The 18,054-nt window shown below is 37.6% G+C and overlaps 1 protein-coding gene across 1 annotated transcript in view; it reads left to right on the top strand.

Moving 5' to 3' along the window:
• The window catches only part of PRMT8 (protein arginine methyltransferase 8), a 56,579-nt gene extending 39,553 nt beyond the window's left edge, over positions 1 to 17,026 (top strand). The window contains exons 5-10 of the mRNA XM_030949491.1: positions 2,840 to 2,982; positions 3,366 to 3,453; positions 6,538 to 6,653; positions 11,085 to 11,235; positions 13,497 to 13,618; positions 15,403 to 17,026. Coding sequence (XP_030805351.1) covers positions 2,840 to 2,982; positions 3,366 to 3,453; positions 6,538 to 6,653; positions 11,085 to 11,235; positions 13,497 to 13,618; positions 15,403 to 15,486 — 704 coding nt within the window. The 3' untranslated portion in view covers positions 15,487 to 17,026. The remainder of the gene's footprint in view (positions 1 to 2,839; positions 2,983 to 3,365; positions 3,454 to 6,537; positions 6,654 to 11,084; positions 11,236 to 13,496; positions 13,619 to 15,402) is intronic.
• The last annotated feature ends 1,028 nt before the right edge of the window (positions 17,027 to 18,054 follow it).

Below are 18,054 nucleotides of genomic sequence, written 5' to 3'. Positions count from 1 at the left end.
AATGGGAAGTTCGGTTTAACAAAGCAGAAGGAAGACCCTATGCTAGAACTGAACTTATCAAATTATTCTGCCATTCGAATTCTACCTTCTCTCTTAAGCAGAATAGAAATACAAACACCCATACTGACATGCAAATTGAGATAAGGTTTAAAGCAAAAATTTTTTGCTAAGTTTTCTGACTCCCCACTTTAAGAAAATACTTTTTTCAAAACCTTATCAAAACGCACACTTACACAAATGAAAATGTCCAAATCATAAAATAAAAATATCATATAAAACTTCTTTTTGATTGAAAAGAAAGCTGATGAAATTTCCAAGTATGTGGAAACTCTAAATTAAAAAAAGAAAAAACAACAACAAAAAACCAACAAAAACCTAGAAGTAACCCCAAGCTGCTGAAAACCCTTAGCAAAAAATAATCCCCAACAAGTTCTATTTCATGCCTTCAATCCTCCTCCAAATCACAGCACTCAAGATATCTTTGTAACAACCTAAAAAGTCAGCCTTTTTTTAACTGAGGCCGTGAGACAGCTCCTGTTTAAAGTGCTTTTTTGTGAAGAGCTTGCCTTTGCTGCAGAGCAGGTCATGGCTGGGCTGTACCCAGTGCCCCCACTTTCAGCTGTGTCTGCGCTGATGCTCTGCTGGCACATGTGCAGGAATGAGTTTCTGTGTTGGGTCACATCTGCTCTGATTTTTCTTGCTGTCACTGGCAGTTTGTGACTACCCCGAGCTCTCTGGGAGGAATATTTATTGTACATCACGGGCATTCAGGTGTTGTGGTGTGAAACAGCAGTGATGTGGGATACAAGGGGCCAGCCAACCTATGCAGCTCTTGGTTCAGGAAAAGAGGGAAGCAAAGGAGCAGAAAATACTCTTTCCACAGTAGGGATAAGGCACTAAAGCAGTGAGGTGTGACCTCTGTGGTTGTCCTAAACATTGGATGCAGAGGCTGTGCGTTCCCAGAACAGCTTTCATTGGCTAGAGACAGAAATAGCACACCGCAGATCAATTTGTGTTTGGATTTCCAGCAGAGGAGTTGTGTGTGAAGGAACCACTGTCAGAATAAATTAGAAGGTTCCAGTGTTCTCCAGAAGGTTTTTATCTCTGCTTTTTCCTCCCATTTCTACAAGGAGAAAGGCACTGGGAAACTGTGGAGGCAGGAGCAGAGCCCCCTCCCTTTGAGGGGAGGCTTGGCAGGTTCAGCAGTCTGCTTGGTCTGCAAACTGCACCCCTGAACCAACATTTACACTTTCACACTCCACACTGACCCACATTCACTTCTATTTTAACGCAGCCAGGTACTGAGCCAAAGGATCTTGCTGCTCATGGAAATTTTCCTTTCCCCACCCCCCCAAATGTTTTGAGCAATGCAGAGTCAGCAAAAGGGGCTGAACCAAGGGAAAACCCACTGCTTCCAGAACAGATACATGCAATACATCTGGGGACAGCATGATCTGTCCCCACATGATGCCCTATGAAGTGAAGGGAGGTGGGAGGAACCAGTGCTGCTGCCGCTGCTGCTTACACTGTGACTGTTCTGGGTGTAAACAGGGGGCTTCAAAGTCAGGTGTGTCACTCTGGCAATTGTCAACAGTGCCAAAATTCACTCCAAAAGAATTGGGGCAGTGGAAGTTCTTGGGAGAAAAGAGAACTCATGTCTAGAGCTTAAAGACTTGAAGAGTCTTCAGTATAACAAGAGATGAACTGTTGAATTACTAACTGTGAAAGAAATGAGTTTAAATAATGGCAAAGAGAAGAGAACCCTGCTCTTTTCCAGTCAGGTTCCTCTTATAGCTGATATTTTGTGGTACCAGTCTGAGTCAGAGTGTTCTTAATTTCTTAGGGGGCCAGTCTGGTTTAAAAAATTTGCTATGCAAATAAAGTGGCCACATCTGGTTAGAGTGATACTAGTACTGCATGTATTTGGGAAAGACAAAACCTCCTTTTCCCTGGGCTGAGTTCTAAAAATCACCCAACCCACATTTCCACACTCAGCCAGCTAACCTAGTTCTAGCTAAGTTAAATTAAATTAAATGAAATTACCTTTATTTTTCTGAAACTGAATGTTGACCATTTAATCAATAAAAACTGCTGTCATTAAAAATTGCCATTAATTAAGAGTAGTGAAGTAATCTTATCAATTAGTAATGGAAAGTAAAATGTTCACCTAATTCCTAAATTTCAAGTGCATGTGTAACCTTTTTCAAGGAAGTATCCAGAACCATGAGACTTTATCCACTGCAACAAGCAATAAAAACATGAGAGAAACATACTCTGAAAATTATCTAGCACAAGCTGAAAATACATTTGTAAATAGGATATTTTTTTTAAGCAGGAATGAGTGATGACTTGTGTAGTGGTCCTAAAACAAAATTATTTGTTACAAGTGAACTAAATATGGCCCAACATTCAAGCATTAGTGTGTAAATCTGCAGGGATGTTTAAATGCTTCTAAGTGGATTCTTTGCTGTACTTGGTCAATGATCTAGAAATCTGCCAAATTTTAAAGGGCATTTTAAAATGAGATCATACAGGTAACCAGGTAAGACCTATTTTTCTGTTGTTTTTAGACATGGTGGGGTTTTTTGTTTGGCCTTTGGTTTTTGCATTGGTTTTTGGTTTTTTTTTTCTTTTATACTGCTACTAAAAATGTTATTTATTATACATACTCGGAATAGTTTTTGAAGTGTGAAGTGCATTGAGTCACGTGAAGTCATGCCTTATGGACAGGCATTCAAGAAGAGAATCATATTGAAAAGGTCAGCCTGACATTCACCAGTAAGGATCTTAGTCAGGTGTTTTATTATGTGAAACGTATTTCTTTGGATTCTCTTTTCAGTAATCACAATATTTAAAGGTAAAGTGGAAGAAGTTGAATTACCTGTGGATCAAGTAGACATCATCATCAGCGAGTGGATGGGTTACTGTCTGTTCTATGAGTCAATGTTAAACACAGTCATCTTCGCACGAGACAAGTGGCTGGTAGGTGCTCTGCATGTCGTGCTCCTCGCTGGAGCAGTCACCATTTATTTTCTGACTACAAGCTTTCCCTTCCCTACTGTCGCCATAACGAGACACAGTCACATCTCCAAGTGCCATTTCCCAGGCTTTAACGAGGAGATGACAAAGGGAACCTCACTGAAAGAGCTTTGCTTTTGATTAAGTGCTGGCCGGCCAAATTTGCCTAGACACTGTCTAATGACATTGCCGCAGGCTGCAAGGCTAAAGCTGGTGTGCAAATCTGAAGGAAAACAATAAAGGCATGCAAGGGGTGCTTGTCTGGTTTTTGTATGTGCAGTTCAAAATGTGATGTCTTTGTCAGGTGAATAGATTACGAGATCCATTTCCCCACAATTCATCAACAGAAACCTGGAGGGCTAATGTTTCCAGACCGAGCTGCTTTGTACGTGGTAGCAATTGAAGACAGACAGTACAAGGACTTCAAAATTCACTGTGAGTAAGCACCTGCCAGTAACATTTTCTGTGGTTATTTCCCTAAAATCTTTCATTTCCAGTGGCATACTGTGATCTCTGCAGGCCAGAATTCCAATATGAATGTGAACTCTGAGAAAATGTTGGTCTCCTGATAAGTTCAGGAAATTTGCAGTAATTTAAAGAGCACTAAGGAGAAATGCATGTATAAACTGATGAAGACTTTGCTTAGAGTTATATTAATACCTCTAGCTATATTTAAAATGTGGATTAAAGGAGATTTAGTTTTGTTGTTGTTTTGATAAATATATAATCCATCATAACAGCCACAAAGCCCAGTAATATTGTTTTGCCATTCAGGCCCTTATTTTTGTTTTTAACATAATGAAAAATATAAAAGTAGTAAGATGCAAATAATTTGTACCTGTGAAGAAATAAACCTAGAAAAAATTATATCTCCATGATTGCTTGTCAAAAAGAAAAAAACACACAACAGGTATAGGTTTTTAAAAAACATTTAATGTGAGAATTTTTAAATTAAAAATAAGGATCAGAAATTTAAATTTCACTTATATGTTAAGAAAGGGTTATAATTTTGGGGTTTTTAATACTTCATAGATGCATAAAATTGACATTTCCTTTGCTTTTAAAATGTTGGGAGAGTTTTCTTGAAGTATCATTGAATAACTGCTGCTGTTAGTGACATCTACAAGTGACCTAGTCCAGGCTCCTGCTGTGATCAAATGAACAAGTTCTACATTATTTCATTCTTCTTTTCCTTTCAACATTTCTTGATTTTATTTATTTTTCAAAGCTGAGCAGCTTCACTTAAAGGTATTTTCCATTATGGGAAAAAAAAGAACCATAAAATTCCTTAGCAGCTTTATTAACCAAAGATAATTTGGGTTAAATCAGTGGGTTCAGACAACCTTTACATAAAAATGCCTAACTCTTCATTCCTTGACTCTCACCTCCTCCCAGAAAAGAGGCTTGGTGTTTCTATAAACAAATTCAGTGCTAATACACAGAACTGCCAGTTGGTCAAAATTGTTATTTTAGGTCAAAAGCGAGCCCAGTGCAGTGGGGAGGTGACAAGAAGTCTCTGTAGGTGCCAGGAAGGATTATATCTCCCCCTCAAGCACAGCCTAGATTTTTCTCCTCAGCTATGTGATGACCTTGACAGTTAAACTCCTTACAAAATGTACAGATTCAAATTGATGTATGAGGCATCCATTCTGTAAAGGAATCAGAGCCATTTTGGCCTAAAATCTTTCATTTTGCTTTTGAACGCCTTCATTTCTAGACTTTGATATTTTTCTTTTCTCACAGACAATACATCTGTTTTCAAATTGTTTCATTTTGAGCCATGTGAAAAAATGTACAGTCATCTTTTCCTTTTCTAAAATGTTGTTTTCCTTTAGGACACCTTACTTTCTGATTTCACTTCCGATTTCCCTTCCCCTCCTTACCTTATATACCTCTGTGTCTGCAGTTATTTCTGTCCCACTATCTATCTGCACCACCTTGTCTCTCCTTTCCATTTATAAATCCTTGATGGTGTCTCCTTACATTTCAATTTTTCATCTTTTTCTCTCTTAAGGAGGATAGAGTCTTGGCTTCATATGAGATGCAGACCTGAGCATTTTAAAGAGTGTTCAAGAACGATTATATTGATAAAGAAATAACGCAATAGGAGGTTTCTAAAAAAAATCTAACTTTTGATTTTCTAACTGAAGATTAATGCCAGAGAGTACCACTACAGTCAATTACTGTGATTTACTGCAAAATGTAAAACATATAATTTTATTTTTTACCTCTTGTGACAGCTCTGTCCCTAAGACAGATTGGGCCACATATTTCAAAAGTATCCCATGTGGGCTGAGGTGCGGTAAATTATAGAGGCCTCAATAATAAATAAAGAATTAATAAGTTGTTTCTTCAGGGTTTCCTAGTTAATCTTTTCTGAGTCATCACATAGAAATACATGACTTCTTAAAATGTAATCTGAAGTTCTCACATGCTCATGATGCCTGAAACAAAAGTTTCAGCTCCCCTGAAATGTTGAGAAATTCGCAACCCAATAAAGAGATGATAAAGAGATACCAAAGAATCATTCATGTCCATGTTTTTCCAATTTAGGAATATGCAGATTTTTATATCACATGACATTTTCTGTCATACTCCTCTGGAAACCCCAGTAGCTCAAATGCTATGCTCTGAAAAAAACGAGACACTTCAAACATGCTCACAAATGTGTTTATCTGTTTACTTTGTTTTTTGTTCAAGCCATTTATAAAAACACTCATGGTATTCAGTTTAGATTTTGAGATTAAGCACTGAATGGACCTTGACTTACATGCTTCAGAAGACAAAGATTTCACTTATTTGAAGGTCCTTGTTTTCACTTTGTTAAGCAACCTTAAAAGCAAAGCCAGTGTACTTCTTCATTTTTCAATGTTTTAATTTTGTGCAAAAAATCCTCAACATGATAAGAAGCATCTATTGGAACACTCAGAAGAACAATTCAAATATAGAGGATTGGCATGGCTTTTAAATCTTTTCAAAGTGAACCTTTTGCTTTTCTGTCATGAGGTATGTGCAGATTTAAACTTGGAGTCCCAACTATTGAAACCCACCTGCAATTCTACTCCTGCCAGTAATTTACTTGCTGAAACTAAAACTACTTAAATAATCAAAAGAGCACGTAAGCTGCCAGTTGAGTGGCAATCTATGAGAAAAACAACAACAACAACAACAAACCCCAACACTCAGCCTGACATCAGATGATTTTGGGCAACAATCACAAGTGTCTAAAGCCACAAAAATCCTTGACAAATCTCATTTAAAACAGTTTTGGAGACACCAAAAAATAAAGGGCCACTTGTTCAAAGATGTACATTGAGGGCTTATTTTGCCAGAACTGCATTATCTGGAAAACAGCAATGATGACATAGATGCCCCAGCTGGAGCAGGGAGCAAAGAGCTGAAGGAGACATCTGAAAATTAGGGGATGGTAGAAATTCTTTCAAAAGAAAAATGCTTTGAGAAGCAAAAAATATTTTCTATTATTGCTGCTAACCTTGATGAATCCATTTGCACTGACAGGGTGGGAGAATGTGTACGGCTTTGACATGACCTGTATTAGGGATGTTGCCATGAAGGAGCCCTTGGTGGACATAGTAGATCCAAAGCAAGTGGTGACCAACGCCTGCTTAATAAAGGTTTGGTAATTCTGAATGTACCTCATTGTGACTGTTTACCCCTAACTGCAGGGTTCTTTTGGGACCTGCTGCTTATGTTTTGCTTACTTTGAAGCAGCTGCAGAAGGCATCATTGCAGAATGCTGCCACACTATGAAGGAAAATTGTGCAGTTTTAGATTAGCCAGTTCTTGCATGTTTCACATGCTCAATATTGTCACATGACCTGAGCATGAACACTGATACCTTGATTTCTTATGGAATTTCCCAAAGCAAGATGTTCCTTGTGTCTTACAAATTTTACATGTGCAAATACTGGATGAAGAGAGACACGGTATATTTAGATATGAATTTGAATTGCCCTGCCTTTTAGTAAATAGAGGTTGGAAATTACTGATTGAGCGCTGCTGAGGAGAAGGGGTAAATGATTCTGTTTGCAGTAAGAAAGTCTGAAGCATCAGTTCTGAATTGATGATGAATTAACTAACTGCAGAACATGTGATCAGAATTGGAACTCAATTTATTTCTCTAACTTCATAATTCTTAGCCTTATATAGAATTCTCTCTCAGCCCCAACATCTGCACCCAGAGTTTAACTGGTACCCTGCTCTACATCCGAGACAGAAAGGTCACTAAACCCTGTTCACAAGATCATGTTAACAATGAAGGAACTCCCTGCAGGAACACTTGAAAGCTCTAAAATTCCCTTCAGGTGAAGGAATCCTCATGTGGGACAACTGTCCTGAACAAGGCTGTCTGCATCAATAGCACTGGTGGTACCAGGTCCATGAATCCAAGAGCTCATTTATCCCAAAGAAACAGTTCTATCTTTTCCCTTTCACTTTTTGCCAATGAAAAACAATTAAATAAAATATTCCCATATGCAAAAGGGAAAGCGGTGCCTCCAGTATGCAAAACCTTTACTGGAAGCAGCAGAAAGGAACAGAAGCAGAAACTCTGCATGAGTACGGATGCATGCACAGTCCATCTGCACTGAGGGGAACACAAGATGGCTGTGCCTGAAAACAGCCTCAACCAGAGCAATTTAAAATTGCAGCACACACAAAAGAAACAGCTATTTAGACTCTATGAAATATGTCCAGAGAGAAAGAGATCAGGGAGCAAAATGGGCTGGCTGCTCTGGAATAAAAAGCTGCACGCCCTTAATTGAAGCACAAATCCAACGCTTTATTTAGAAGGTCTTTGAAAGTAATTTCGTTTAAGATGACAGACAACAATTTTCCAAGTGTTTCTATTCTGGTTTTATATTTAGTTTTGACATTTTTGTCCATAAACTGAATGGTGCTGTACCATGTAGAGGCACCATGAGAGCAAAGCAGGTAATAAGTACACAAGCACAAACCACCCTCCATTCCAGAATCAGTCGTTAATCTCACAAACTGATCACTAAGCAAAGAGAAAATTGTCAATGAAAAGCATGAAGGAGGGAGATTTATCTTCAAGATAGCAATATGAAAGCAGGAAAAACAGACTCTGTAGCTATATATTTTTAAATTTAATTTATTTTTGCACATGATTTATTTATATAAAATGCATTTCTTTTCTCCTGAAAATATTTGTGAATTCAGAGAATAATATTACCCTAAGAAAACATTTGAGAATAAACAAAGCCATAATGTTTAATTATTCAAATGTTTTATTACAGCACTTTTGGATAGCACAGCTTGTTCATATTAAATTCACAGAGGGATTTTTAGGGTTGTATTCAACCCAAAGCCAGCTAATTTAGGGTGCCTACCAGATGAGTCTACATTAGTCATTGGATGGACCAGTCACTACATACATTCCTCAGAGACCAGTCAGAGCCTTGTGCGTCTGCAGTTATTTCAATTATTCAATTTTAATTTAGATGCTCTGAACAGTTCTACAGAATCAGCAAAATAAGTCATCAACTGTGCATGCTGTGTAGCCATGGCACTTACCAGACATGCTGGAGACTTGAGTAAAATTTCCTCTTTTTTACTCCTCAGAAACTGAATGTAACCCAAGTCCTGAATGCTTTAAGGAACTTTAGGCACTGGACCACAGATGCACTAGGGGTGGTGCATGCAGGGAATGCAGCATCCTCTCTGCTGTGAGAGCCATTCTCTTTTGCATGACCTCTTAAATACATCTGAGGGACACGGGAATTGTCCTACCAAATAGGAGTCCTGTGTTTAATGTCCACAGCAAATCAGCCAGTGAGAACAAAACATCTTCAAACCACCAGAATCAATAAGGGAACTCAGGAATAAGTGTAGAGGTGTCCTGCTGGGGGCCTACTGCTTTCAGTAACACTGCCAAAAATATGGAAAAGTTTGTTTCATACTTAGTAAAACAGTTGTGTTTTCTTCTCTGATCCAAAAACAAACAAAGAAACAAATGAAAGAACTCCATCAAACCTGGACATCCACTGAGATTTGCACACTTAGCTTATTTCCATGCTCACAAAGTCCTAGCTGAGTAACCTGACTGGGAAGGAGACAGGAAAGAGGTGCCATGGCACTCTACAAGCAACCTTAACTCCAGTTTCTATCATTTGTCTCCTGTGCAGTTAGCTGTGATGAGTGTTGCCATTTTATATAAGAATATATGGTTGCCAGAGTACAATTCAAGGAGATCACCAAAACCAGACTTCGCCATTCTCAGAATTACATTAATTAATAAAAAACATCTCTTACCTTGTGTTGTATAAAAGCTATGTTTCTGTCCTAAAAAAAAGGACTGAAAAAATGACCAACAGTTTATTTAGGATATCTTTTTAATATTTTTGAGAAATTTCTACTGACTTCTCTAATGAAAATATTTCCTAGCGCTTTTGATTCCACTTTACCCTGCACAGCAAACACAGCTCAAAGAGAGGAAGCTAGCTCCCTTTTAAGTGCCTCACCACTACACTTAAGTCCCAATTTCCCCACAGTAAGATCACTAAAAAGACACCAAAAAGTACAGAAGTCTGCAGCTATTACCCACCAGTCCAGTTTAGCAAATTGGCAAAGCAAATTCTGCAGGCTGCTGTGGAACTCTGCCAGGAGACCTCAGAAGTTCTCATTCCTACCATGCTTTTTTCTCACACTCTTTTGAGGGGGAAAAGCCAAAAACATTTTAAGGTTATTGCAGCTTTAAATGACTGGTTATATGCATAGGTCACATAGGAGAAACACTAATGCCTCAGGGTGTCATTGCAATGCAGTAGAGTAATTTTTATTATGGTTAAGTTGTTCTTGAACAATAATGTTAACCAGACAGGCCAAAGCTATGGCTTGCTTAAATCGTCTCCCCATAAGTTTTCCAAGTCTCAGAAACACATATGTGGTCCATGCAAAGACCTTAGTAACTGAAATATGGCTGCATCTTTCTATGTCTCTTTTTGCAGTCCTACAAAGATTACAGAAGGCAATTTCTGCAAGAGCCCTAAAAGAGGCTAAAAGAGCCCTCTAATGGGCAGTCTAGACTCTGCTCTCCATTCTTGTAGTGCAAGTCCTAAGAAATTCTGGTGAGGTCAGAGAAACAATTCCTGACTTCAGCTGGTAGAGAAAATTTGGATTTCTGCCTACAAAAATTCTGTTTCCCTGTGTGCATGAGCAATAAGGGTACCAGAGCAATGAGAATGAGTAATGAAGGTACCAGAAAGTGCATACATTTCCCACAGCATTAGAATAGTACTTCTGACTTGCCATCTTCCCTATCATCACTACAACTTTTGGAAACAACCTAGATAAAAGCAGTACCTAGCTGGGAAAATCAGATCCATCTGAAAAACAGAGTTTAAGCCTTGAGCAGTGGGATTTAAATATTGATGGAAATAAGCAATCCTGAAGACTACATTGTCCCTTCCAACTACTGCAATCAAGCTATAGTATGATTGACATAATTTGTTTGTCTTGTTCAAGAGCAGGATCCCTGTGCTCACTGTTTGGAGTCAGTTACCTGACACAGGACTAGAAAGCATCACCATCAAAAAGAAGGCCCCTCTTGTGCCTCAAATGTTTTGACTGCTTGACACTGTCAAATCACTTTCCTTTCCAGAGATGCAAAAACAAATAAGGTTATTTTTACTAAAAACCCAACTCTGGCATCTTTCCTCATGCTGACAGTCCCTGATGATAAAAGAACTCGAACTGGACCTATATATCCATTTCAACATCTACCTGTATTTATCAGAGCACCTTTTTACCCTGATTTTCTCCAGCTCCTACAGCCCCTCCCTGCCATTCCCAAGAACACACACTCTTCAGTGAGTGCCCTCTCTGTCAGCTTAGTCAGATAACTGCCTCATTTGCTTATGATTTGATATATTAGAATATACCTCTGATTTCATACAGTTTTAAAAAGCTGCCAGTCATCTTTGTGTCTGATCATTAAATGAAATACTAAAGTACCTCATTTTAACACTTAACCCGAGAGTCAGAGACATCTGCGTGTAAATGTCATTTCTTTCTCCTCCAAACAGGAAGTAGATATTTATACAGTGAAGACTGAAGAATTGGAATTTACTTCTGCATTCTGCCTCCAAATTCAACGCAATGATTACATTCATGCTTTGGTCACCTATTTTAATATTGAATTTACAAAGTGCCACAAGAAGATGGGATTTTCTACAGGTAATCTATATTTCTTTTAATTTCATATCTGTTGCTATCAGTCTATCAGTGCTGCTGGTTAGATGGTACAGGAAGGTTTAATGTATCACCACATTTGAATTTCAGTGATAAAAACTATTGTAATTTTGGGGGATGTGAGCAGGATGGGGAAAGGACAACAGCTTATAGGAATTCTGTGGAAACAGAGGCAGAATTTCACAATGGCTATCAAGCTTAGAGCTCAGCAGGAATGTGAATACGACCTGTGAATATATATCCCTCACCAGTTATATCTAAATCCTATGTCAAATTTCTCAGATTAGACAGAGAATTATTGTCTCAGAGAGAAATAGAAGCTCTGCATCCTAGTTTTCCCCAAATCCAAAACCCAACAAAACTTGCCCCAGAGCCTAGAACAAAACTACCATTTTTTTCCAAGCTATAAAAACACACATACTGATTATGTGAGTTGTCTCTAACAACCCAGATGTGAAACTCTAACTTGCCTTGATGAGCAGATATTTAATAGAATAACTGCATTCCCTTAAGGCATTATTTACCAGACTGAATAAACCAGAGAGTCTTGCAATAAATGCACAAACCTCATCCTGTAGACAGCCTTTGTGTAGACAGGAGGGTGAAGTGTTTCTCTGCCTCTGTTCAGTTTACCATGATATGGTAGGTGCAGTGCAGAAGAATTACTCTATAAAAAGGTTGTTTGGCCATCTGCTGCTGAAGGTCACCACTCTCTAGAAGACTGGTAAAGATTCTCAGCTGGTGTCTGTTGGCAAAGCTGCACTGAATTCAGTAAAATTCACCAGTTTGTAGGACATGTCAAAACATGCTTCATTGATGTGTATTTTTATAAGTTATGAATAAGTGTTGAATTTGGGGTGGACTTGGAGACCTGGGCCTGCATTACACACACTTCCTGTTGTTAGGGCACAAGTTTTCAGTTATGTCAGGCTTTTTTAGGGAACATGGCCCTACACAAGGGCATGTGTACAACTATGGGGGTGTGTACAAAGCAGCAGTTATGACTTAGAATATAAATTCAATTTCGTTTTAGTCTGACATGTTTTCAGTTAGAAATTTTATACAGCCATGTCCAAATGGTAAACAGTCTGGATCAGAACTCCTACAAGAAGATATCTCATTTAACAATTGGGATTAACAGTCATTAAAACTGTCTGGACACATAGACAGAATTTATCTGGTAAAAATCCTTTTCCTTTCGTCAATATCAATTTTCCAGCACAGTTTCTGAAAAAAGTTGGTTTATGTAGGTCTTCTGATTCTAGAATTTTATAAAAGAGTTAAAAATTCCTGTCCTGCCAGTTTTTTAAAAAAGCATCAGTATTTTCCCAGTCACAAACAATTTTCATTGATGCTGAAAGGAAATAAAATCATTATTTTATTAAAGTGTTAATAATTATACCATACAGTGACCTCATGTGACTGGGGGATACAAATAGAAGAAAAATAAATTTATCAGAGGCTTTTTTTGCCAAGTTAGGAAGTCTTTGAGCTCCTACAGCTATTCTTAGGTTCCTAGATGCTCTTCACTGCAAGAATGGTAGGAACAAAAAGTGACCAGTACAAGTTCATTAGGCACTGCCAAAGATTGAAACTTAAATCAGAAATAGAACCAAAGAAGTAAATTAAAAACCTGAAATAGCAAAGGGTTGTCAAAGTGATTTTGATAAGCAAGAGTAGAAATTAATTTAGACCAATTTCCATCTCTGGCAAATTGCCCAAAATGCCTTTTAATAGTCCCAAAAGAGATCAAGGTGCAAATGCCCTTTCATCTGCTCAATCCTGGAAACTAAAAAATTTGCTGGTTTGGGATCACTAGTCAAATGTTTCATCTGCAATACTGTGATTAATAATTTTTGATGGACCTTTCCTTCATGCTTTTGTATCATTGCTTTTTGAACTAATTTCGATTTCTGAAATTCAAAGCATTTAGTGGTAAAGATTTTCCCAATTTGAACATGTGTGGGTTGAAAGAAAAGCATAAAAATGTGCCTATCCTGCCCTGTAACCCTTTTTGTGGAATCTTTCTTGCTGGGTGTGATTCACATCTGACACATTCCAGTAAAAATTGGAAGACAACTCCCAGACAGCCAACAGAATTTTGTTCTAAAGCATATTTGCTAATATAGTACATAAAGTATTCTATGAAAAGAAAGGATTTTTCCCAATTGTTTCCAAGTAATAATTTGATTTGCAAGGCATTTAAGAAATTTCTATAAGTGATACCCATATATATATATTTTTAGCACCTGATGCTCCTTATACTCACTGGAAGCAAACTGTCTTCTACTTGGAGGACTATTTAACTGTGAGACGAGGAGAAGAAATCTATGGGACTATATCCATGAAACCAAATGCAAAAAATGTGGTAAGTCAGCATCCCTGGTCCTAATTCCACCTCTACTGACCACAAGCTATGATCAGCAATAAAGAAAATGCATAGGAGTAAAACAGTAAGTGTGCTAAAGGCATTCATGTTTATTAGGAAGAGCTCCAGTCACAGCCTCACCAGAGCTGATGACAGCAATGGTAAAGCAGTGCTAATGTTACAGAAGTCAGCCTGCAAGCAGGCTAGCATGGGAAGGGAGTAAGGATTCAGATACATCACTGAGTCAGCTGCCCTCTGCAATCAACTTTACTCACATTTTGTGACGCAAGCAGGCAAGGGTTTTGTCACAGTGTCACTGAAATCAGTGGAAAGATCCCTTCTGCCAACACAGGGTGATCAAGAGTAAGTACTTCAGTTCCACATCTATGGGCACTGAGTGATTTGCCACTGAGTGCCCAAGGACAGTCCAACAGGAAATTAGGTAACACATTTCACAGGAATGCTTGTATAAACTCATTGATCAAATGTACTTGAACTCACTAATTGAGTGAAAGGATTGTTTAAAAATTGTGCCTTTCCATAGAAAATACAGATGCTTTATTTAAGACTAAAGCTAAATCATGACGGATATCACACTACCATGACCGCTGAAAACTTCCTCAGTTTCCCTGCTATGGGCTGAATCCCTCTAGCGCTTCTTTTAATTGGTAAGGAGACTGCGAGACATGGTCTGATAGACAACCTATGGCTGGGTAGAACCAGACATGAGAATTATGGCTTCTGGGAGAAACACTGGACCATTGTCTGCCAAAACTCTTCAGCAGGATCTCTTCATTTTCTATTACAGTAAACAGCAGTTAAAATAACCTGTTATCCATCTATGCAGTTGTAATTGTTGAAAAACTGCATTTGTTAATTGCAACAAGTCTTAACATTTCATTGTCTTCCCTTTTTTCATTGCTTTTCCATTTTTATACCAAATACAGATTAGATATGGTAGTGTTGATATAGAGGGAGAAATAAACACAAAATAAACTTGGCATTAAAACAAACACATTTACTCCTGAGGCTACTTGCTGCAAGAGGAAAATAATCAGTTTCCCCACCCTTATGTTGTCCTAGGGGGACTGGAATATTTTCTTTCAGTGTGAATGTATCAATTTTCAGTGAGGGGAAAAAGGAATAAAATATCTCAAATTTGTTCACACAACAGTAAGCACCTGAATGCAGATTTGGGTGCTAAAATAAATGTGCTCTTGATAGTTGTCATAAGACAGAGAGACCACCTCGGTTCAAAAGGATTTGCTACTGCTTTGTTCTTCTGAAACATGGAGTTTTTCAAAAGCTTGCATAGACACAGCTTCTTTCTGTAGGGCTGTGTAGTGCCTCTTCCCTAAAAACGCATCATTATAAGATAAAAAATGACTGTACAATGGAAAGTTTACTAGATCTAGTCTGGAACAACCCCCTAGTGGGAAAGCCCTTTAGCCTAAATTAAGAGCATCTCAGTGGGAGATAAAAGTTTTGATAGGATACATATGATAACAGCATTTCAGAAGCTTCCTGAACCAGGAAGTAACCAGGACATTAAATCCACCTCAGGAAGAGTACAGAAATAGGACCTAAGCACAGATTCTATGGTGAATGCTATTAAACATCTTACAGCCTGCTTTCTCAGTGTTAGTACCATTTAAAACCAGAAGTTAGAAAACACCACAGGAATCTCTTGAATCTGCTGGTCTTTTCAACCCAAGCAATGATAACTGAATTAATACACTAAACTTATGGTCTTACTTACATGTTGCATTTAAATCTTTTTACAGCGTGACCTGGATTTCACAGTAGATTTGGATTTTAAAGGACAGCTGTGTGAAATGTCAGTATCTAATGACTACAAAATGCGTTAGCAAGAAACCTCGCAGAGAGATGAAAAGGAGAATTTTATCAAGTCTTGAACTGCTGAGCTTCAAGCTAGGAACAACTGATCACAAGATTATTATATTAAATACTAGAATGTTTACTCTGATGGAGGGTGGTAACCTGATCTTTCTTGCAGATAGTACAGGGGGCTGGGATCCCACTGTGAATGTACAGTATACAGAACTGTAGCTTTTGTTAAACATAGAAAAAAAAATAAGCAACAGTCTTGAGTGTTCTGGTTAACTTTAGGATGGCAGAAGATGCATATACAAATTGTATTACTTACTGTGAATTTCTGGTTCTTCCAAGCTTTGCATGTTAAAGATGATTAGGGCAGTTTTCTCACTATGAAAGACTACTACAGCACATTACTGTGATAGTATTACTGGACTTATATTCAATATAAATGAATATATATATTGTACATGAGGAAAAAAAATCATTTCATAATAGGAATTTGTTTTGTGATTATTTAATTCTCATTACGCAGTTATGGAAAGATACTGATGTTACCTCTGGCGCTACTCTAGGCAGTGATATATTCCATTAACTGTCCAATGTTATAGCTTTGGTAAATATTCCATGCAAAGTGTAGATAAGAGCTGGGCATTTACAGGAAGTTCAACAACTATATTTTTGAATGTCCTCTGAAAATGTGGATCATTAGTTTTGAAATTCACCTTCACAACTGGATGTCTGTCAGAGCTTTAAAAAACATTAGCTTTTTATCCTTGAAAATATTCTGTGGTGAGTTTTTATAGCTGGATTTTGCATGAGACTTTCAGAAATCAGACACCTAGTATTTAAATGTGATGAATGCAAAGTCTCTGAAATGGTGGATAATTCATGCTTCTTGGCCATGCCATATTTCAGTTCTTTGCAAAATTCTTAATACAAAATAATTTTTAAAAAATAGGAATTCGTGTTACCTTTTGGTGATGTTTTAGATAAGTTTTAAATTGCAAATAATATTCTCAAGAGTGCAGTAATTTGCAGGAGCAAGTTAATGTCTTTAAAAAAAATGTCGACAGCTTCTGATACTACTAAGATGTCTGTAGCTTTCCCATCCCCTTGAGTCCCTTGTTTTTCGTACCAAATCTCCTGCTTATTGTTGAAATATTAAGTGCTTATAATTCCTCATATGTATGTATCAGGTCTCTTTTTACTATATGAATGTGGGCCATTTAATCACATGTAATTCATCAACAACTGCATCACCAGTCCTATCGACACATTTTCCGGTCTGTCTGGCATTAGGCACTAAATCATGTTCTATCTTGTACTGGATAAGATTGACTAGTTTTTTGCCTAAAAATATTTTTAATCACCTGCAAATAAAGCATACTTGAAGATGTATTTTGCCAGTATTTGTCAACTTCCCGCTTTTTAGAAACCTGTTTCTATTGATTTTCCCTCCACAGAAACTGTACAGTGCCTCCATTTTCTTATGGTTTTAAGAATATGATCTGGGGATTTTATCGAATGGTACCTATGTAGAGTGAAATTAAACTGTAATTCAGCAGTAAAAGATACTGTTTGCAATTTAGTTCATCACTGTTGTTTTAAAGCTTCTTTCATATTTTTGGATTGAGGATGAACAACTTACCTTACAAAATCGAGCTTATCTGTGAAATATTGCTGTCATTTTCAGGGAATGAGTTCAGCTACTCTTTCAGTAATGGACTGGGAAAAAAACCATCTAAAAGTCCCTTTCTAGTAACACTTCTGTGATTCTAGGAATTTTAGGTAAGGAAATCTACCACAGTTTCTCTCAGGCCCTCCATTTATATAAAAATCCACTCAAACAATGTTTTCATATTCTTCTTTGCCACTAATCACTGAGATGACTATTACTGAAAGAGGAAAGACTTTTACTTTGTTTGCCTAAATTATACTTTGAAAGCATTTCAAACCATCCACTGCTCTAGCCCACAACATGAATATTTTATAACTTTAATATTAAAAGAATAACAAAGAAGGGGGGAAAAAGTCTCATAGCTTATTTAAAACAAAAGAAAGATAAAGAAAAAAAAATTTTAAAAAAGGGGAAAAAATATTCCCAAGGGTCTTTTCTGAGAATGTTTCATTTTTGCCTGACAGAAAGCACTGGTCAAGAAGCAGCAAAAAACCCCTACTTGATCAGAACAACTCATTAACCAATTTGAGAAGTATTTAAGAACTGCTGTACATCGATTGCCCTTTCTGTTTCATCTTTCAACTGTTGACAGTGAAATGTTGGTCCCTCTTCAATAGTGGCCACCTTATCTTAGTACTTGAAGTGCCCATTCACTTCAGTGTTGCAGGATTACATCCTGACCGATACTGTTAATGGCACAGTTCTGAAGTGGTCACCACACCTCAGGCACATTCCATCCTGGAAAATTAGCTTCTGCTTTTCTTCACATCAAAAAAAATATCATGTATTTCTCCATGAGAGAAAGAAGTGAGAGTGTCTACCGGAGTGCTGAGTGCCTTCAAATCACAGTGATCAAAAAGCAAATGCAGGCTTGCAAGGCCATTAAAGCTGTTACCTACCAACAAGGTTTTGAAAGCAC

Source organism: Camarhynchus parvulus, chromosome 1 (genome assembly GCF_901933205.1).
Source record: "Camarhynchus parvulus chromosome 1, STF_HiC, whole genome shotgun sequence".
Taxonomy (NCBI): Eukaryota; Metazoa; Chordata; class Aves; order Passeriformes; family Thraupidae; genus Camarhynchus; species Camarhynchus parvulus.
Note: the sequence above shows the minus strand (reverse complement) of the source record. Positions and strands in the feature narration are given on the sequence as shown.